Here is a 21,133-nt window from a genome sequence, read left to right on the forward strand (position 1 = left end):
CGCTCATGGCACGTTCATGGGGTTTCCGCAGTCAGTGTGCTCCGCTTGACTACCACCTTTGGGGATCTGATTGACCATGGTGCGTACTTTGAATATGTTCCTGACGGCAATTTCGAAGACAAAACTTTGGAAGACGTCCAAATTCACAGTGAATGGAAGGGAGAGGCTTTATACGCCCAAGGACACCAAACTACCAATGATATCGACAACATCCACGCCAGACGAAGACGAAATCCTTGTCAGAATGACAAGATTGGAATAGGCGAAGATGTTCATGTGTGGAGGTATGTTCTTGTATTCTGATGTGATTTTCTCGCTTCGGACCAGACGCGAGAGCGGAGTTATCAGCGATGTCTATGAACATTGCACTACTTGCTCTGGTGCTCAAATTTTTTACTACATCCGTGCTCGCGGTTCAATGGTAGCGGTGCTCGTGATCAGCGGTCCCCGAGTCCAGGAGGACAATATGACACCTTTTCCACAATATGCCCGCTCATACGACTTCGATCCAAACACTTCGATGCAAATGTGCATTTCATTGCTGTCTTGATTCTAAATTAAGGCCGAGCCACCTTGTGAGTCACTGCTATAAGCCAGCCCGGCGATGCCCATGGTATTTTCAGCGCCCACCACTGTGTCTTGCCAAACTCAGAGCCTTGCCGCACGCACCCTCGAACGTTGTTCAACGGAGAAGCCATCTGCTCTGGCTTCAAGCGTTAAATGAAATGACTTTCATGGCAAACTCTCACCAGCGTGTCCACTTACGTCACGCAGGTACCGGAAAGTTTACTACTTCGATAATCATCATCTCTGAATTGTTCGTGTAAGAACCATTTGTACGAACATCTCGGCCACCTTCCAATCGATTGGGGAACGGTGAGAGACTATTCTGGACACCTTCATCTAGTGAGCCCGACGAGAATCCAAGCATTCTGATGAGAATAAGATGGACTGACTCGCACCCGAATTCTTGAAGCTGAGAAGCTTGGAATTGCCAGAACTGACTGCCAAGAACATATCATGGGGCCTCAGAATACAATCAACGTGCTGCCGCAACCTGAAGTCCCGTACCACGAATTTGAGCGTACTCGAAAGGGCCACCTTTATTCACAAGCATCCTCCTAAATGGCGCGATCGATATCTTCATTGGCTAGACGGCCAGCAGCATGCATTCAGCGTACATATAAAAACCCGGGCCTAGCTCATCTGTCGTCAGTTCACTCATCGTCCACAAAGACAATCATAAAGTACGAGACTCGTCCTTTAAGCCACTTCAAATTTTGACAACCCAGTTTTTTGCTAGGCATGTCAGTCAACCCTTACGTCATCAACTACTTCTCCAACGACGGGCGTCGCCAAATGTCGACGTTCATCGACCCGTCCAGCAAGGGCCAGTTTATCCAATACTTGACTGGTCTTTCGTCGCTGCAGAACGGCGATTGGTACGAGCTCTCCTCGAGCACCATCGTTGACGATGCCATCAGTAGGACTGGTCAGCTCGGAGGGGTGGTGTACAACTTGCCTGTTCGGTGAACGTGTAAGCTAATGTCTCGTCGGGAACGGGTGGCTTGGATAACTGACGAAATTGTAGGCTGTCGTTGACATCACAATATGTCCGAAGCTCAATTCCAAGCAGTCCATTTCCAATAGTATTCTCTGGCACAAAAAAATCCAATAAAACCCTTGAGAAGATGGATTTCATCGGACGTGGATGATGAGGCATGATGTTCGTTTATGCACTCAATCTCCCCGACAGTTGTCGTTCGGTGTATTTCCTAGTATGGTATCTTGTTTGTCATGTACTTTTACTTGTGCCAAATTGTGAACGTGTTGAATATCGTAACCCTGGTCGCAAGGTCATCCGCCTGAAATTGAGTGCGTATTGCATTCCCTCTAGCGAAGGCTACAACTAGTATCGTGGGTCCGGGCCACTTGGAAGTTGGGGACGGGGTTAACGCTAATCTCCCAGCAGGTTTGTGTAGCATTTCGAACTCCGCTGTGGCTGCGGTGGCGCAGCATTGTCTGGCCGTGCCCACTGGCAAGTCTCTCTGTGGCTCGCAACTAGTTTAGAGGGTACTTCGTTGTAGTGGGACTTCCGCTATGTATCGTATCTTCTCCTAGGTCTCAGTATGCCGGATGTCGTCCAAGGTATCTGTCACCCTGATGTTGCAATGTAACGTGTTGAGTCACGCTCCTTCAAAGTCCCCCACTTACAGTACCGGTCCGGATCCCTGTCGGTCGAGTTCTGCCGTAGAGCGCTTAAAGCTAGCGGTAACCTTCCATCGAATGTGGTGAGGAACTTTGTAATGCTTATCTTTCGCTACTGACGAGGCTATAGGCTACGGCAGTATCGTACCGAGACGTGCCGAAGATGCCGACACGTCTGGGGACGAAACCAATCTACGGCTATATTGAGGGTAGAACGGGCAAGATTGGACTTGATGGCTTAGACCAGGATATCTCAGACGGTGGCTGCGGGCATATGGACTCTTGGATGGGGATCACCAGCTGCGGCCCTCCGAAACTGCGGATGTCCTGGCTTGCCAGCGCCCGGCAACGACCTGGCATATCTTCGCACAGTCCCCGCATATATATGAGCTAGGCTTGCGAGCTGTGGTGTCACTGTCAGTTTGGCGTTGTTATCTCCACATCGGTGTGGGTGGGTCTTAGTATGAACAACCCAGGCAAGCGCTCGGACGATTATGACGATGACTTCACGACTGTACGCCTCAGTCGCCAGCAAGGATGGAGATCTCGGACCTCCGTGAAGCTGATTTGCTTGCTGTCTGCTCTCCTGGCCATTCGGGCGTTTTGCTGGTCGGGCCTGAAGAATTTCGTTATATCCCACGCCGATGCATTTCCCGAGCAATTGACAGACCCTATTTTCGACTGGGATTCGGTACGTTCTGATTCCAGAGATCCGCACATAGACCCTGAGCTTCTCGGAAATCCATCCATAGATCACGCCTTCCGTCGACATCGAATGGAAGCCGTGTTTCACTGACTTTCAGTGTGCGCGGTTGATTCTCCCTCTTGACTATCTCTCCCCGTCTGGTGTCGGACCGAATGTGACCATCGCGCTCCAAATGCTTCCTGCAGCAGACAAAGGGAATGCCAAAGGGACCATATTTATTAACCCTGGCGGACCCGGGGGCTCAGGAACTGGGTTCGTGTTAGCTGCTGGGAAGAACATGTCCCAAGTCGTTGGCAGGTCGTTCAATATTTTGGGTTTCGACCCGCGTGGCACAGGCGCCAGCACGCCGTCTGCTCAATGCTTCGTCTCGGACTCACAGTATAAGGCCTGGAAACTGCAAGCGGGCGATAGAGTCCTCAACTTGACCGATGGGTCCGTTGGTTTAGCGCTTGCGCGTGAAAGGGCGGTTGGAGCTATGTGCAAAACGATCTTGGCAGGAAACGGAAAGGAGGATCCCGATGGGACCGTGGATGAATGGGGTGCGGGTAGATTTATGAACACAGAAAGTGTTGCGACGGACATGCTCCGAATCACTGAGAAACTCGGTGAGGACCGCTTGAAATACTGGGGATTCGTAAGTTCTTTGACATGAGATGCACAAAGTCCCTGAAGTTTACTAACTTTCATCAGAGCTACGGCTCAGTCCTTGGCCAGTATTTCGCCGCAATGTATCCAGATAAGGTTGGGCGGCTGATCATTGACGGGGTCTACGACGGATACAACTATCGCAATACATCATGGAACTCGAATCTAGCGGACGCGGACGCCGTTTGGGAGTCGTTTTTCACCTTCTGCAACCGGGCTGGACCAGAGAAGTGTAGCTTGTACATGCCCAGCGTAGCGGAGGTCAAGGATCGAGTTCTCGCCATTATGGATCATGTCGGCGAAGAACCTTTCCCCGTACCTTTTGCAGGGAGTGGTCCGCTCATCGTGACGAGGAAAGCACTCCATAACTTTGCCTTCCAGGCCCTCTACCGTCCAATCCGTCAATTCTCTTCTTTCGCCGATGCCCTGTTAGCTGTAGAGCGATCTAACCAAACCATCTTAGCGGAGCTTTCGAAAGAACTTGGCGGAGGCTACGAATGTAACTGCGAACGAGAGCTCCCGTGGCTTGTGAAGACAGAAGCAACTTCTGCCATCATGTGCGGAGACGGAGAGCCCATAACGCACTCTCCAAAAGAGTTCCAGGAGTGGTTTTCCGGCTTGTCTGCATCGTCCCAGTTTGCGTCGCCGATCTGGGGCCTACAATATCTGCGGTGCGCAGGGTGGCAAATTCGACCAAAGTGGCGATACACGGGCCCGCTCGCGGCTGAGAACACGTCTCATCCGATCCTGGTTGTCTCCCCCATGTACGACCCTGTATGTCCGTTGAGCGATGCCCGTGCAGTGCGTGCTCGATACGGCGGCGCGGGATTGCTGATACAAAATTCGTTCGGGCACTGCTCCCGGTCGGCGCCGTCACTGTGTACGGCAAAGTACGTGAGAGAGTACTTTGTGAATGGGACGCTTCCAGAGGAAGAGACTGTTTGCGAGGTGGACGAACTGCCCTTCGTGGGCCCGGCTGCTGAAGGCTGGGAGAAGCTTAGTAGATATTCCGACGAGGACAGGAGTTTAATGGAGGCTCTGCGAGGATTGGCTGTGTCTGTGCCAATTTCTGGATTCATTTGACTGGCAATGACCGCGTAGTTCATTTCTGTATTATGGATTGCTGGAAGGGCACTGAGTGTGCGCTACTTTCCCCGAGATTTCTATTTTGCTGAACATGGATATCGATAGCATTACTATAGCTGTTGGAAGTACTGTGTGCACGGTGTACTCAGGCTAGGATCCATAACACACCGAAATGGGCTGGCGGACGCAGCCGGACTATCAACGTGCCATGCATTAGAGGCGATCTAATAAAACATACATCGTTTGCAACCGTTTTGTGTGATGTCGCCAACCTCCCAGTGGATTGATGTACATGCCAGTGGTTGTTTTCGGTAAACAATCTGTGCTCTCATCCCATTCAAACTTCGCTCCACTAGTCTTCACCCGCCGGTTTACCTGGAAACCTCACTAAGGGATTCCTTGACGAGAGCGTACCCCATGGATTTGATGTCAAGCTACAATCCGAGCCCGTTACGGTCATGATAGTGAACAATGGGCATGTCTATTTACATCGCACATCGTACATGAAATAATAAACCTGTCTTCTAAGATTAATATACAGTACGCGAGGTCATCGCGCTTACAGCGGCGACCTGGATATTCAGCAGCGTTGTCATCTTCTGTCAGAGTCGCGGATACACGTTCGCCAACATCTCATCGTCTGGGTCTCCTCCGAGCACAAGACCGTTTAGGATGCCAGCAAGACGTATGCCAGCCATGGCAAGGAGGCGCTCGACGACCCATTGTGCGCGTATGTGCCCAGCATATGCCGGGGTATCCAGCTCCAAGAGGTCGGGATGCGGTCGTGGACGTCCCGCCATCGCTGCACCGACGTCGTCGTCATGGGCACATCCCGAGTGGCTGTCTAGTTCCGGATCGGCTGCCCCAGAGGAATGCTGAACGCTCAGCTCTGCTGGCCAGACGGGCAGCGCACAGTTGAGCTCGTGAATCTCGCGCGCCCACGCGTACGGGCATAGAACGCCATCGTCCCATTGCTTCTCGTCCCCGATTGTTGATCTGAACGAGCCCCAGCTGCGCTTCGCGTTGCTCACATGAGTCCCGTCGGGGAACTTTGGCCGCATAGCCTGATGCCTCTTCTCAATAATAGCATCGTCCCGCCTGCCCAGTCCAAGCACGTTTTGTATGCTCTGGAAGACTGCTGAAAGCAATCCCCCCGGTGATGCGACTTCTGGAGCTTCGTCGGCAGGACAGCTGAGCCACTCGTCGACACCATCAAAGCGGCCAGCACCCGTAGAGGCACCAGCCCCAACGCCGAAACCCTCGTGCATGATGCGGCGAATATATGAGTCATAGATCGTACCGCGCAAATGCGCCTCGACGCCCGGTGCGTCTGCCAGCGGACGCGAGTAGTTTGCCGGGATGGTGCGCAAGGCCTGCGCGATCAGCAAGCCATCCCAGACACTATGAAGGTCTGTAATGATGGACTCACAATCAGCAACACAATTTGTCGGGGGCAAGAAGATACGCACTCGTTACGCGTCCGTCAAAGGTCACCTTTGCCCCGTTCCCGCCCCGTTCCTTGCCTGTCAAATGGAGCGGCATGTGCATGTCACCGACAAAGTGCACCAAGAACTTCAACGCGACTTCGCCATCCGTTATACTGCGCTCGCCACTCAGAGCCTCAGCGAGCACCGCGGTCTTGTTACCGACCGCGGCGAGCACATTTATATTGTGTCGTCCTGCCCATCCTCGAGGACCGGGGAACTCGCAAGCATCGCCAGGCGAGTCATCTATCGCGCCTACGTAATGGAGGGGCGCTGTCCACCGGTATGCAGGGCTACCGCGCACACGGTCGGCCCAAGCTGCAATCGGAGCGAGGTGACACGGGGGTCCAGCGGACGAGCTGGATGATCCTGGATGCAGTATATCACAAAGAACAGGGAGGACCGCTGGATGCAAATGAATCTGGGCAATTGTTGCAACAATTTCATGCCCTGCCGCACCCCAACCTAGCGCCCCAGGAAGGGAGGCGACAGCGAGAGATACAGCGAAGGCGACGGACAGGTGGGCCTTCATGAGTGGTCGGACGATGGGGAGGCGAAGTGCACGCAGACAAGTAGAAGGGGTATATGTAGCCCTCCGTCCGGCGAGACGCCAGCGGTAGACGGGGCAACGGAAACAAAACCAGCCAGAACGGACAACGGAGAACTAGCAGACAAGCAGACACAGCCGCCAGTGGAAGCAAATTACGATAAGATAAGACACTCTGAGATCGATCGATACTTCATATTGGCTATGATGCTACCGCGCAAAGTGTGGAATTCAGTTGGTGCGGGATCTCAAGTTGGCGATAATAATGCCAGCTTAATGATCTCCAAAATAACAATATACCACCATATATCCGTACACTATCTCAATACACCCGATCTTGCTATACATGTATCCCTCTATCTCAAAGATACGTAAACGCACGACTATCATATCTCTTCGTATGGCGCTGGCGCACCCCGGCCAGCAAGGATCATCTCGTCCACTATCTCATCGTGTTCCGTGCGTTTGTATGTGCGGATGGTCTCTCCATAGTCCGAGATGTCGTACACGCGGAAGCGGCGGTCGAACACGACTCTGCCATATCCCGAATACGAACTACATATCGATATAAAGCATGGGAAGTCAGCGAAAGACCAAGAGGGCGGAGTCCACCCAGACAATGAAGGAAGAGTCGAGGAAGTCGAGCAGACTTACCCTCCACCGCCGAAGCACAGCCAGACACCCTTGACACGCTTGCAGTTCTCCGTAACTGCAACCGTATATATATCAGCTTGGTCCGCACTTCGAGGGGGGGGGGAACTAACCATGGCAGTGGCCGTTCGTCACAACTTTGATCTCGTGAGCGTTTCCCGCGGCAACGTGGTCGCTCTCCATCGCCTGCAATATCCCCTTGTGGAAGAATCCCTCTTGCTGCTTCGCCGCCCCCGAGCCCTCCAAGTCGTTCTCTCCCACATTCAGCTCCTGAGACGTGATCGGGTCGATGTCTGCGGCAGCGTAGCTTTCCTGGCTGTACGCAGCCGTTGTTAGCAATCACATCGGCGATATCGGAGAGAATGAGTACATACAGAGGGATGTGGAAGAACATGAGCGCGTTTGGTTTCGCTAAGCGACGAGGAGGCGCCATCTGGCTTCCATCTTGACGCCCCCAAATGTGCCCAAAGTCCTTCGCGCCATCCGGAATGAATGGTCGTTCGATTGGGTCAATGGCGGCTAAGACGTGGGTGAGCGATAGTTCTCAAAAAATTGCGTCTATACCATACTTACACGACTCTTGCAAAAACCAATCAGTTTGGTCCTATGTTACGAGTTGGTAAGCTGTGTGATCAAGTGCCAGATGATTCACCTCACCTGATGGATCCAGTCGTATTCCGTTGGGACGAAGAATCCAAACCAACTGAGAGCTCCTTTAGAATATGCTCCTGAGTCGAGGAAGTACAAGGTTAACAAGTGCGTCATCGACCTACAAAGCACCAGAAATTGATCAGTTCCACGAGATTGAAGCTGATTCCTCAGACTACTTACGCGTCAGCGCTCTTAACCTTCAGTACATAATTCCCCACGCCGTGAATATCCTTCGGACCCTCCTGCACGAGGCTATACGGCAGCCCCTGCATATATTTAATTTGATGCTCTCGCGACGCACCATCCTCATCGTCGTGGTTGCCAAACACTGCGGCCCATGGGATCTGACGGTCCGTCACTACACGGGCAAATTTCGCGAGCACAGAGCGCGAATCCCAGGCTGTACCCTGTCCGTTCAACTGGTCCCCACTGAAGACCACGAGATCTGGGCGCTCCATGTCGAGCATACGCGCGAGCAGCGTAGATGTCAAGTTGTCAGAGTTGCTGCATGGTGCGAGCGGGGTATCCCGGCATGCCCCTGCAGAAACAGAGAAGTGCAGGTCTGCGACCTGCATGATCTTGAAACGTCCATCATGCGAGAAATGAAGCGGCGGGGCCTGTGGGGGGACTGACAGGGTTGGTAACGTCAGAAATGGCATATATGCAGGCTGAACGCGTCGGGAGACATACCCTTAACCCCTTTACGATAGGTCACCCAGACACTCTCCCTTCTAATAATCGGCTTTGCTTCTAGAACAGGTCGGTCGACCCTCTCGAATCCGTACCACGGTTTATCATCACCAAAGAGGATATCAATCTCTGTGATAAGGTCGTTCTGCCGCTCCGCTGGGGTCATCTGCAAGAGCGTCTTCTCGGTCTTGTACCAGAGGTACAAGGGACTTCCAGATGGGCTAACAGGTTGTTCTACCCTATGCCAAGCAGGACTGAAGGGAGAAGGGCTCTCGCTGTCCCGCATGATGCGCAACTCCGTTACTAGTGGGATATCGTGCCTACGCGTGCGGCGGTAGTAAATATTCTGTTGAAAGAGACAGTTGGTACGGGATTGTAGCGATATAAGGGGTGACCAACGAACTAGACTCATCATCATACCAGACTGCACATTCAAGTTTCGCGGAATGCGGACCCATTTACCATTGTATGCATCATCCTCCTTGGTCGTAGATGGTGCGCAGAAGTCGCCGGCAAGGACCTCGGCAAACCATGGGTCTATAAAGCACTTCGTAATCACAATTTCTGATACTGTAAAACAAAGACGTTAGTATTACGCATGTATGTGGAAAATGTAGCGGAAACTCGATCTCATTATGGTCAAGAATGTGCATCCGACATATGCTATGCATGACCTGCACTCACTAGCCCGGACCGGTATATCAGGAATGAGAGAAGCACGGGCTCAGACCATTTCGAATGAAATAAAAGCGCACTCGGAAGTGCACTTAGTTAGGGGGGGAAAGCCCAGCCGTGACATATGATCAGATTCGGGCGTTGCATTGCTAAAGACAATGCATTCATAACATGCACTGTATGGAGCAGATACATCGTAATCCAAAAGATCAAACTCACAGCCTGTAGCATGAGGTAACATAGGATCCCATTCATCCAGAGGCAGACTGGCTGAGTCCATGGTCTGCGGAGTTGAAGTGGTCACATTCCACCAGTCGACGTCCTCGGACTGAGAGGGCGTCCCTACGACAGGCGCACCCCCGCCAGTGTTGACACTTGCATCAGTGGCGCTTCCACCAACATTATCGTATATCACCTCCCAAGATTGCCAGCCGACTCGCTGTTTGGCACCAGGCCCGGCATTAGGTTGGTACAGGATGAAGATAAAGGTAAGCAAGCAGCAGAATCCGACGAACACCGCTGCAGGAGAAAATATCGACCTCAGAAAGCGACCGACTCGAAATAGGGAAAATGCCATGGCGCGAAGCCAATATCGCTGCGTACAAGGTTCGCAGCTGAGTGTCTTCTGGCCGGAAGCAAGCTCGTAAGAATGGCGGAGCGACGGCGGCGACCCGCCACCACATACATAAAGCCAAATAATATACATGCCATTTTCGGTAGTCATATCTCGACACGTCTATGCTGCAAAACAAACTCCAGGTCCTCGGTCGGCTGTAATTGCTACTGCAATGCAGCACTGTCTTCGTCGCCTCTACTCGACAATCCCCGAGGCGGCAGCTGTCGCTAGGACAGCGTCTACGCCGAGGGCTGTCCGTCTTCGTCGCCTCCGACTTCACAAGCGAAAGCATGCAGAATTGCCTGTCGAATCTGACGCGACTCCCGAAGGCCTCACACCTACTGAACTCGCGCGGTACAAGCGTGAGCTTGCGAAGGGGAATTTGATGCAGAAGGACGGCCGTGACTTGTCGGAGAAGGAATGGCTGGACCGGCTCGACGCGCGACGAAGTCGGGTACGCGGTGTGCGCGAGGTTGTGACTGAGGACGGTCAGAAGGAAGAGCAGGTCGTCGGGCAGAAGGTATACCTCCCGAACATCCTCTTCCGCTTGGTGCGCAATCACACGCCTCCGGGCCAGCCGTACAACCCGTACGAGGCCACGTTCCGCATTCCCCAGTCTGTGACCAAGACGGACGTGCGCTCATACCTCCTCGCTGCATACGGTGTCAAGACGACGTATATTCGCACCGACAACTATCTCGCACCACTCCTACGGGACCCCCATGACTACTCCTTCAAGAGGACAACACGCATGACGTACAAGCGTGCAGTTGTCGGCCTTGTCGAGCCGTTCTACTACCCACAAGCCATTGAAGACATGAACAAGCAGCAGCGCGAGGAGCGGTTGGCATGGCTGGAGCGCAGCTTCAGGATAAATTACTACCAGGACTTGAGGCAGGGAGCACTCATTCGAATGTCGAGGGCGGGTAGCAAGGGCTGGAAGTGGCGGACGGGTGCAACAGCAAACAGAGGGAATATCCTCCGCATTATTGCAGAGCGGAGAGCGGCCAGAGAGCGCACCATTCTTGAGACAAAAAACAAGATCCAGGAGAGCAGGACGCCGACGAGCGAGGTCGCTACCGCTTAGCTGGTCTTTACACTACCTATCGCACTCCCTAATGTCCAGTGCTTTTGTTGTGCTTTTCGTGAACTGTTACCTGTTTCCGTTTGTTAGAATCAACTCATTTTGCAAAGCGGTCGTGCACGACATAGGTTGAACGTTGATGTTCAATATCATTGAATACGACGCGGCGTGCGCCTAAGTATGTTTCGCCACCTGCGTTCACCACTCGTGTCGCTATGTCGTACAACTACCCGACCACTCTCCCTCTCTCGACCAAGGACAGTACATTATACCGTGCATAAAGCACCATGGATCCCTACCTTTCCGTCATTCAGGCAGCAGATCGCGCGGACCAAGCAGCTTCCATCGTTCACCGAGAAAGTGAGAGCGCCGTCAGTCAAGAACCAAGTTCTGGTCAGTGGCATAAGTCCATTGTACATACAAAACGGCAGTGTACTCAATGAATGAGCAGTTTTTTGCCTTTGGGTCTGTTCTCGTGTTTTGCGTTACAGCAAGGCTCACAAATACCGACACCTACGAATGGTCGAACAAGCTCTCTTCCTCTGCCCCTGCGTGGAAATTTAGGCCTCCAACAAATGATGAGATGAGAAGAGCAAGGTACTACACTCTAGGAAAGGTGCATATGCTTTTTGCATCTACGTTGCACTTCTACGAGAACTGTGCGAATTTGACGTATAGGTCTTACAAGAACACCTAGCGCACATCAAGGATGCCGTAGAAGAGTGGCCCCAGACGATCAAGGCAATGGTGGTTTGGTCGTATATTCAGATCGCCCAGCCCATCCTTGATACGACTGAAGGGCGGCGCGTGTGCTGGGCTATCGGCGCGGTCAATGGGATGCTTTATCTCGCATGGCAGTTCCCCCGTACGCGGGCTATCATGCAAACTAGTTTTTTGCACAGCCCGCTTTCGGGACGGTCTTATACGATGTTGACGAGTCTGTTCAGGTGCAGTCGATGATTATAATTATGAATAATGTGCTGATGTCTGTGCAGCCATAGGTCTCTAGCGCATGTAGTACTGGGGTCGATGGCACTGGCTTCCTTCGGTGCGTAAGCTGTTTATCTACGCTATACTGCTATTGCTAAGCTTCCGCAGGCTCCGCCACGTCTCAATGTCTCTTTGAAAAGCATAGTAAAGACCCCGAAAATCTTCGGGAAGCTTCTCCCAAATGGCACTTTGTTGCATTCTTCGTTTCCGGTGTGTTCGGATATGCTTTATTGTCGATCAACTTTTAAAACTTGTGTCGTAGCCGGGCTCTTCGCTAACCTTGTCTCACACGTCGCTGCTTCACGCATAACATTCCCTCGCCTTGTCTCCCGTCTCAGAAAGCTTCCTACCTCGTCCATAACGCCTCTCACTTCTGCGTCCACTCCACCGGCGAAAGGGTTCATCGGCTGGATGTCATCATTGCGTGCAAGCCCCAATACCACCGAGGCTGCTGCGAAGATTCCGGTTTCGCTGGGTGCTTCTGGTGCCGTATACGCTACGTTGACGTTCGTAGCCCTCGCATACCCTGACACAGACTTGGCCACAAAAATACCGCCAACCTTCCCAATACCAATTCAATGGGGCTTGTGTTCCTTGCTCGTGCTAGATGTCATGGGCATTTGGCGGGGCTGGAGGTCAGTTTTCTTTATAACGAACATGATGGCGTGTCGCTATAATATGCGTCGTGTACAGGTTGTTCAATCATTGGGCGCACCTCGGGGGTGCCGCATTTGGAGCGTTCTACTGGGAATATGGCACTATTATCTGGGAGGTGTTCAGAGAACTCACATTGGGCTCGCTGCCATCGTCACTGTGTAATCTAAATGTCGAAGGCGAAGAGGAGGAATAATAGAATATTGACTTTATAATCATATAGATACGCATCCGTGGGGGATCAATAAATGGTGTGGCGGCTCTAATTATTGAGGGATCTGACAATTGCGAGCCATCCAAATGGAATTATCCATTTACTCAGATTACAGCGGTCATTGTCCTGCTACTCGAGTAGTACCTTAGAATGGTGCGGCGAGTATGGATCTTGCTATATTGTAGAAACTGATGTCATTGGAATATTCTGATTGTGCTGCAGTCTTGATCACTCTCGCTGCGCTTACTTACCTCGTATCTATAAAGCATCCACCTTTCCCCCTCAAGCTTAGGCGACGAACAAGTACTAGTACTAGCAGTAAGTGAGCACTCGACCTAGTAGTGGTAGCAGTAACGAGCCTCCGCTTTGAACAGGTGCCAACAAAGGCCTCCCTCCGTGAAAGTCGGAACACTAGTAAAGCCATGAATCGGCCATATTACTTGTTGACACTAGGTGTCCTAGACAGCGAACTGGTTGAGGTAGAAATAATATCTTCCCCTCGAATTGGACGAAATTCGAAGCTGGAATCTGCCATTCCGAGTGATCATAAAGGAAAAAGGAAGCAGTCGGAAATGAGTGATGGGAGGCGCAAATTCTGTCCTGTTTAGGCTTCTGTTGATTCATTTGGTATCGTAGATTCGACTCGCCATACGCTTACCGACCGGTACATCGATGCCACGTGGGTATGCACCGGTGGTGTCGGCGGAGAAAAACGCCGCATCGTTATCACTCCTTCAGTTCATTACCGTATTACCCTAGGCACCGTCGGATATCCTCTCCACACGTTTAGGGGTACGGAGGAGTTGTTACACTCCACTCATAATGGCTATCAAGGTTTGTGTCTCGCCGCCTTGAGTTGAAGTCATCTTTTACCACGATGCGCAGCGATGCTAGGCGCGTATGACTTGGCCTGCAGATTACATCGCGATATCAGTCTCGGCAATATCCTTCTGTATCGGGATAACGAGGTTAGCGTCAGACGTGGCATTCTGATCGACTGGGAACTCTCGTGTCCGATAGATAGAGAAAGACGCGCCCGTAAGCACGAACGAACGGTAGGGCGTTAACTTCTGTCATGCATGTCGTTGTCTTACACTACTGCGTCAGGGAACCTGGCAATTTATGTCAGTCAACCTTTTAGATGTTCGCACACCCACGGTTCATACTCTCCAAGATGACATGGAATCGATAATGTATGTTGTCCTATTCTGTGGTATTCAATGGGGACCCCACGACACGTCCCCTGATCTCGTGGTCGACATTATTCGTGACATGTTTGATAGTGGCAACGACATCCGAGGCGGTGGCATTGCCAAGCGAGCCAACAAGTTCGATCGAGTACATACCCGAGAGTTTGTGTTCAAGAGCCATGGACTGCACAGATGGTTGAACACGGCTAGGGAGTATAACTCTCCTTTGAAAGATATCAACAGAGGAGAATGGACGGACCCATCGCACCTCAATAACTTATGGAACGATGTTTTGAAGGAGCAGTTGGAGAAGAACGATAGGATGGATCACAGATCAATCAAAAGCGATCTGCCTGGAGGTCCACAACAACCTATGAATGTAACGGGGTCGTACTCAAACTTCAGCTCCAATCGAGAAGCACAGGAATCGGTAAACAGCGCTAGCTTGGCACGGAAACGTGCTCGCATTGGTGCACACTTTGGACAGGATGTCTCTGCTAATGGCGAAGGGTCGAAAAGGAGACGAATAACGCGTTCTATGTCACGCGGGAATCTCGTAGGACATGCATCGTCAGCTGAAGCACGACCTGTATCTTCGTTGAAGCGATCTACCCGCAATAGTGGCCGACCTGGACGTTCAAATTCGAATTCTGAAGGCACGTCTTCCATGCGCCACAATGAACAGACATTTTTAACAAGTCTGAGATCCGGTAAACGTCGCTCGAGGAAAGGAGATGATTAGGGTAGAGAATATGTTGGATCTGTTAAATGGTCCTCCTCTTTTCATATTGTTTCCTTAGCCATGCCCGTCAACACCAAGCTGAAGTTATCATTCAATGCTCCTGTTGCAAAGATGGGACGTCACTGAGACTAGACGAAATGCATGTTCAAGCGTCCATGATTTGTGGCTTCTTGTGGGTGCTTTTAAGAGATAGCCTTGAACCGATGACTCTCACGTTACAATACATTTATTATATAGTCACTCAACACACCACGGAAAAAATGAGCTAAGCGATGAAATGTTCAAGTTGAACAACTTTCAAGTGACAAGCCGGACCAGGTCACCAGGAATCATCGCACGTGACATACGTGATTGAGACGCGCCGCTGTGCATCAGATTTACCGAAGCTGGCCACCGACTTGTTCATTCAAGTTGAGTCCATGTGGGCTGTGGACCGTGGCAGATCGGCCACAATCGCGGACAATTATAAACTCCATCGACTCCTAACCATGACTTCAACTACCACATTCACGAGGGCAAATAGGCGCAAGGTAAAGGCTCGGCCCCCCCCTCTCGCGGACAGATTCAAGAATGTCCCATGTTGCGACCTTGTCTCCCTAAATCACTCCTCCAGTTACGCCTTGAAATAAAATACAATGCCACCATATAATGCTCCTATTGCCAAAAATGCGAATGGCAGTCAACGGTTTGGATTCGATTCAAAGCACGCAGACGCACGAGGTCAACGACACGCTGCAGAGACACATACGTTCCTAGGACCGATGCCGGTGCAAGATTTCTTGAACGCGTTCCTTCCCAAGTGCGCCAAGAAAAGCATGCCATCTAGCAAGGGTGCGTTTAAAGACATTCCAGAAGCGGCTTCTGATGAACGGGATATCTACGCACCGCTGGTAAATGAATTCAGTGTTACCTCAGTTTTTTTGTACTCAGCACATCAATTGTAGGTCTATGCGCTAAATGCGGATGGAAAGAGGAAAAGATCTCGATGCCCCGGCTTTATATTCGACATAACGACTACAAGAGGCGAATCAAATGCGACGGGTTCGATGCGGCCGGATGTTTGCTGCTATGTGGAGACTATTATCGACGACACCCGAGCCAAGAACGGCGCGCCTCGTGCACATCTCGGTTACGCGGAGCTATTCATCGAGGTCAAGAGAGAGGCGAAGCAAGACTTCTTTACGGATCCCGAACCAGGCGCCGATCGCACGTCTCACCAATTCGTCCTCAACATGTCGAACGACAAGCTGCTGAAAAATGCACGAAAAGCACTTGGTCAGAATATCGCGTATGCCACGGAGGCTTGTGCTCGCCAACACCGCACATTCTACTTCTCTATATCCGTATCCGGCAACCATGCTCGTCTGATACGCTGGGACCGAGCGGGCTCAATTGTTACTGAAGACTTTGACCTTCACGAAGATCCACAATTCCTATGCGAATTCCTATGGCGATTTTCCCATTCCATGGATGCGCAGCGAGGATACGACATGACGGTTGAGCCTGCAAGCCCCGAAGAGGAAGCATTGTTCAGGGACGTCATCAAGACTCATGTGCAGGAGCAGCTACTCGAGGACGTTAAAGACCCCAAATCACTCAAACGGGCCATCGACAACCATTATCTCGCAAATACTGTCGTGGCCGTAAAAGTTGACGACGAACAATCTGGCGGTGTCCACAGATATCTCATATCTCGCCCTGTCGTGTCGCCCTTGTCTATGGCCAGCCGAGCGACGCGTGGATATTGGGCCGTTCGTGACGATGGGCAAATCGCCTTCCTGAAAGATACTTGGCGATATGAGGGAGATGATTTCGAAAAGGAAGGTGAGATATTGATAGCTTTGCACAAGGCTGGTGTTCGGAACATACCCAAACTATTGCACCATGGCGATGTACTCTCTCAGCAACATCCCATTCCGAAAAATTCGAAGGGCAAGCAGAAGCAGTCGGCGACGGACGACGGTGAGTCCGAATAGCGTTCCGTTTATACCTTGACCAATCCGCCCGATGTCTTAGAATGTATCCATCATACACTTACGGACAAGTATCTCGACGCTGAATGGGTTTGTACCGGAGGCGTGGGTGGCACAATGCGACAAATTGTCGTTACTCCACATGTTCATTATCGTGTGACGTTGGGCACAGTGGGTTATCCTCTGGACCAGTTCAGGGGAACAGAGGAGTTACTGTACTCCACTCACTGTGGCTACCAGGGTTGGTTCTTACAAACTATCCAGCGAAAATATCACGTTAACACGCGATCCTCAGCAATGATTGATGCGTATGACAAGAGTGGCAGATTGCATCGCGACATTAGCTTAGGTAACATTATACTCTACCGGGATCGCGGAAATGGCGTCAGGCGCGGAATTCTGATCGACTGGGAACTCTCATGCCGGCTTGATGACAAAGGCCAGGCCCGCAAGTATGAACGAACGGTAAGATTCAAAATATCTTGACATAGACAATATCTCATCTTAGAATGTTAGGGTACTTGGCAATTCATGTCCATAAACCAACTTAATGTTCGAAAACCTACTATCCATACTCTGCAAGACGACATGGAGTCTATTTTGTATGTCGTCCTTTACTGCAGCATTCGATGGGGGGCACATAATGTCGACGACAATACCGTCTTCGATACTATTCGTGACATGTTCGATAGCGGTAACGACGCGAAGGGTGGCGGTACCGGAAAAGTCAACAACATGGCGAATCGGCGATATACCGAAGAATATACCTTCAAAAGCTCAGCACTTCATCGTTGGCTAAACACAGCCATGGACTACCATTATCCTGTTGATCGTGATAAAGAGCGTAAATGGTCTGATCCGACGGATCTCGATCGGCTGTGGGTCACAATATTGAAGGAACCCCTGGAGAAGAATGATAGGGTGGATCGTAGGGCTGACGACCGCCACGCGCCCAAAAATGCGGCTGGAAACGCCTCTGGAAGTACGCCCGGAAATCCATTGCAGGCCACCATGGTTTCCGGATCTATGAGATTGTCGACTCAAAGTGGACAGAGGGAGGAATCATTGGTCAGCGCTGGCTCAGCAAGGAAACGTGCTCACGCAGAAGTCCACTTTGAGCAGGACGTGCTGGACCATGGAAGAGGGTCCAAAAGGAGGCGAACGATACGCTCTGTGTCGCGGGGAGACCTTGCACAGGGTATGCCACCAGTAGAGCCACGACCTGCGTCTCCGTTGAGACGCTCAACTCGCAGTGGCCAACCATCGCGGGCATCCGGTTTGAACCATAAGGAAGGCGCGTCTTCCCTCCGCCGCCGTAGTTAGATATCCTCGGCGAGTATGAAATTCAGTAAACGTCGCTAGAATAAAATTTAGGGAAAAGTACTATAGCTAGATCTAGGACTTGTATCGAATTATTAGGCTTCAATATATACTGACGACAACGTGTCCCGCGTTTGTTTTACGTCCGCAGCTACGATTGACGATTTAATCACTAGTACTAGTAGACATGACATTGCTCATGATCCCAGGGATCCCCGCACGTGATAGATGGAATCGATCGAGTTGCTGTCGCGCGGACGCGCATTGCCGAAGTGGGTGACCCACTTGTTCTTATTTCGTATGTTCATTGTTCATCTCTGTGGGCTGTGGCAGTTCGGCCACAATTGCAAGCGCATATAAAACCTCCCGACTTTTCATCATGTCTCCAACCACGACAACCAAGACAACCAGAAGGCGCAAAGCCAAAACAAAGGCCTCCACAGCAGTAAAGCCCCGACCAAAATCCAGAATGTCGCGCGTTACTCCTCCTGCAGCTCCCAGCGCTCCTCCAGTTACGCCTGTTAGTAGTAAGCCAAAGATACCATACCACACTCCCGTCGCAAAGAACGTGAATGGTGGACAACAATTCGGACTTGACCCAAAGCATGCTTCGGCGCGGAACAGACGGTACGCTATTGAAGCTCAGAAGTTCTTCCTGGGGCCGATGCCTGTGCAAGACTTTCTGGGTGACTTTCTTCCAAAATCCTCCAAGAAAGGCATGCCTTCCGACAAGGACGCATTCAAGCACATTCCAGAAACGGCGTCTCGTGAACAGGACATTTACACGCCTTTGGTGCGTGGACTGGAATTCAGTTTCACCCATTGTATGCTCACATCGTGAAATACAGATATCTGCGCTCAACGGAGACGGAAAGAAGAAAATGTCTCGATGTCCCGGCTTTGTATTCGACGAAACATCAACTAGAGGTGAATCACACGGCAAGGGGTCGATGCGACCTGATATCTGTTGCTATATAAAGGATATCATTGATGAAGCGAGAGACAAGAATGGAAGACCACGCGCTCATCTTGGCTATGCGGAGCTATTCTTCGAGGTCAAAAAGGACCCAAAGCAGGACTTTTTCACAGACCCCAAACCTGATGCTGACCGTGCCTCTCATCAGTTTATCTTGAACATTCCGAACGAGAGAACACGTCAAGAAGCTCTGGAGGCGCTTGGTCAGAATGTCGCATATGCTACTGAGGCTTGCGCTCGGCAACATCGCACTTTCTACTTCTCTGTGTCAGTGTCCGGTAGCCATGCTCGCCTTATCCGCTGGGATCGCGCGGGAGCAATTGTGACTGAGGGCTTTGATCTCCGCGAGCACCCAGAGTTTCTCTGCGATTTTCTTTGGCGATTTTCTCATGCCACGGACGCGCAACGAGGATACGACATGACAGTCGAGCCAGCGAGCCCTGAAGAGGAAGTGTTGTTCAGAGATGTCGTCACGATGCACGTGCGGGAGCAGTTACTCGAGGACGTCAAAGATGCCAAGGCACTGAAGCGGGCCGTCGACGAGCACTATCTCGAGACCAGAGTGATGGCTGTCAGGGTTTTTGATGAAACAACCCCGAGTCACAGCATCCACAGGTACCTCATATCCCGGCCGGTTGTGTCCCCCTTGTCTATGGCTAGTCGGGCGACACGCGGATACTGGGCTGTTCGCGAAGATGGTAGAATTGCGTTCTTGAAGGACACTTGGCAATATTCGGGAGATGATTTCGAGAAGGAGGGGGATATCCTGATTGGCTTGCACCAAGCCGAGGTGCAGAATATACCCGAGCTGCTGCATCATGGAGATGTGCCCTCTCAGCTGGAGCCTTCTGTTCCGAGCCGTTCCACAGGTAAGCGGAAGCAATCGGCAATGGACGATGGTAAGGAGATGAAACTTGTATTATGTGTGCTGCCCGGCTCATACCAAATTTAGTTTCGATACAACGGACACTCACTGATCAATACCTCGATGCTAAATGGCTATGCACGGGCGGCACAGATGAAGTTCCACGGCGTATTGTTGTGACTCCTCACGTCCACTATCGTATAACATTGGGTACCGTAGGCTATTCCCTCAAAACTTTCAGAGGTACGGAAGAGCTATTGCATTCCACTTATTGCACTTTTGAAGGTTGGTCCTTCTCACATCCGACATTAGTACTTACGTTTGACATAATGTGTCTAGCTATGCTTGATGCATATATAAAATGCCGGCGATTGCATCGGGATATTAGTCTGGGTAACATCATTTTGTTCCAGGATCCTGGGAGTGGTATTCGGCGTGGCATTTTGATTGACTGGGAGCTTTCATGCCGGACCGATCGAGAAGGTCTAGCTCGTAGATATGAACGAACGGTATGATTTATGTTATGTTGCTGTTGATAATATCTGATTTTAAACGACCAGGGGACTTGGCAATTTATGTCAATCGACCTCCTTAGCGCTGATATGTCTCATTCTCATTCTTTGCAGGACGACATGGAGTCCATCCTATACGTGGTCCTCTATGCCAGCATCCGATGGGGAGTGCACAATGTCGCTAACAAGAAGGTTCTCTCCACAATCAGTCGGATGTTTGATTGCGGCGACGACACGACAGGCGGTGGCGATGGTAAAGCATTGAACAGTAAAAATCGAACATACACAAGAATCTTCACGTTCCAAACTTCTACGCTTCACAGATGGTTGAATACTGCCATGGACTATCATGGATCTATCATGACTAGGAGGGGGGAGGATAGATGGTCAGACCCAAAGCACCTTGAGCAGCTATGGGTGGAGGTTTTGAAGGAGCCTTTGGAGAAGAATGACAGGGTGGACCGCATGCTGGACGGGAGCAACGCGGCCAGTGACGCATCTGGAAATCCCAATCGAGCACCACAGCAGCCTACTATGATTTCCGGATCTCGATCCACTTTGAGCTTCAAACGACAACTGCCGGGGTCGGAGAATAGTGCAGGCTCATCACGCAAGCGTGCTCACGCCGAAGTCCACTTCGACCAGGATATGCCG

At 51.2% G+C, this 21,133-nt stretch overlaps 8 protein-coding genes across 8 annotated transcripts; 6 read left to right on the forward strand and 2 right to left on the reverse strand.

Annotated features, from left to right (window-relative positions):
- Positions 1 to 1,305: 1,305 nt before the first annotated feature.
- FIBRA_00562 (uncharacterized protein) lies at positions 1,306 to 1,715 on the forward strand (the record flags this gene model as incomplete). The annotated part of the gene is made up of 2 exons (XM_012322455.1): positions 1,306 to 1,529; positions 1,592 to 1,715. The coding sequence occupies 2 exons, from the start codon at positions 1,306 to 1,308 to the stop codon at positions 1,713 to 1,715; spliced, it is 348 nt and encodes a 115-aa protein (XP_012177845.1).
- A 956-nt stretch (positions 1,716 to 2,671) lies between these two features.
- Positions 2,672 to 4,642, forward strand: FIBRA_00563 (uncharacterized protein; the record flags this gene model as incomplete). Its single annotated transcript, XM_012322456.1, has 3 exons — positions 2,672 to 2,899; positions 2,961 to 3,548; positions 3,605 to 4,642. The coding sequence occupies 3 exons, from the start codon at positions 2,672 to 2,674 to the stop codon at positions 4,640 to 4,642; spliced, it is 1,854 nt and encodes a 617-aa protein (XP_012177846.1).
- Positions 4,643 to 5,247: 605 nt separating this feature from the next.
- Positions 5,248 to 6,661, reverse strand: FIBRA_00564 (uncharacterized protein; the record flags this gene model as incomplete). The annotated part of the gene is made up of 2 exons (XM_012322457.1): positions 5,248 to 6,056; positions 6,115 to 6,661. The coding sequence occupies 2 exons, from the start codon at positions 6,659 to 6,661 to the stop codon at positions 5,248 to 5,250; spliced, it is 1,356 nt and encodes a 451-aa protein (XP_012177847.1).
- Positions 6,662 to 7,062: 401 nt separating this feature from the next.
- FIBRA_00565 (uncharacterized protein) lies at positions 7,063 to 9,920 on the reverse strand (the record flags this gene model as incomplete). Its single annotated transcript, XM_012322458.1, has 10 exons — positions 7,063 to 7,231; positions 7,331 to 7,385; positions 7,441 to 7,643; positions 7,702 to 7,846; positions 7,901 to 7,931; positions 7,985 to 8,096; positions 8,159 to 8,606; positions 8,669 to 9,014; positions 9,072 to 9,238; positions 9,563 to 9,920. The coding sequence occupies 10 exons, from the start codon at positions 9,918 to 9,920 to the stop codon at positions 7,063 to 7,065; spliced, it is 2,034 nt and encodes a 677-aa protein (XP_012177848.1).
- A 211-nt stretch (positions 9,921 to 10,131) lies between these two features.
- Positions 10,132 to 11,046, forward strand: FIBRA_00566 (uncharacterized protein; the record flags this gene model as incomplete). Its single annotated transcript, XM_012322459.1, has 1 exon — positions 10,132 to 11,046. One exon carries the CDS (start codon positions 10,132 to 10,134, stop codon positions 11,044 to 11,046), a length of 915 nt encoding a protein of 304 aa, XP_012177849.1.
- A 284-nt stretch (positions 11,047 to 11,330) lies between these two features.
- Positions 11,331 to 12,883, forward strand: FIBRA_00567 (uncharacterized protein; the record flags this gene model as incomplete). Its single annotated transcript, XM_012322460.1, has 7 exons — positions 11,331 to 11,456; positions 11,495 to 11,659; positions 11,722 to 11,990; positions 12,045 to 12,091; positions 12,142 to 12,243; positions 12,296 to 12,668; positions 12,727 to 12,883. 7 exons carry the CDS (start codon positions 11,331 to 11,333, stop codon positions 12,881 to 12,883), a joined length of 1,239 nt encoding a protein of 412 aa, XP_012177850.1.
- A 1,209-nt stretch (positions 12,884 to 14,092) lies between these two features.
- On the forward strand, positions 14,093 to 14,833 carry FIBRA_00568 (uncharacterized protein; the record flags this gene model as incomplete). Its single annotated transcript, XM_012322461.1, has 1 exon — positions 14,093 to 14,833. The coding sequence occupies one exon, from the start codon at positions 14,093 to 14,095 to the stop codon at positions 14,831 to 14,833; it is 741 nt and encodes a 246-aa protein (XP_012177851.1).
- A 635-nt stretch (positions 14,834 to 15,468) lies between these two features.
- On the forward strand, positions 15,469 to 18,129 carry FIBRA_00569 (uncharacterized protein; the record flags this gene model as incomplete). Its single annotated transcript, XM_012322462.1, has 5 exons — positions 15,469 to 15,723; positions 15,778 to 16,795; positions 16,850 to 17,047; positions 17,102 to 17,271; positions 17,323 to 18,129. The coding sequence occupies 5 exons, from the start codon at positions 15,469 to 15,471 to the stop codon at positions 18,127 to 18,129; spliced, it is 2,448 nt and encodes an 815-aa protein (XP_012177852.1).
- Positions 18,130 to 21,133: the final 3,004 nt, after the last annotated feature.

The sequence above is a fragment of the Fibroporia radiculosa genome, assembly GCF_000313525.1.
Source record: "Fibroporia radiculosa TFFH 294 genomic supercontigs, scaffold271, whole genome shotgun sequence".
NCBI classification, from domain to species: Eukaryota; Fungi; Basidiomycota; class Agaricomycetes; order Polyporales; family Fibroporiaceae; genus Fibroporia; species Fibroporia radiculosa.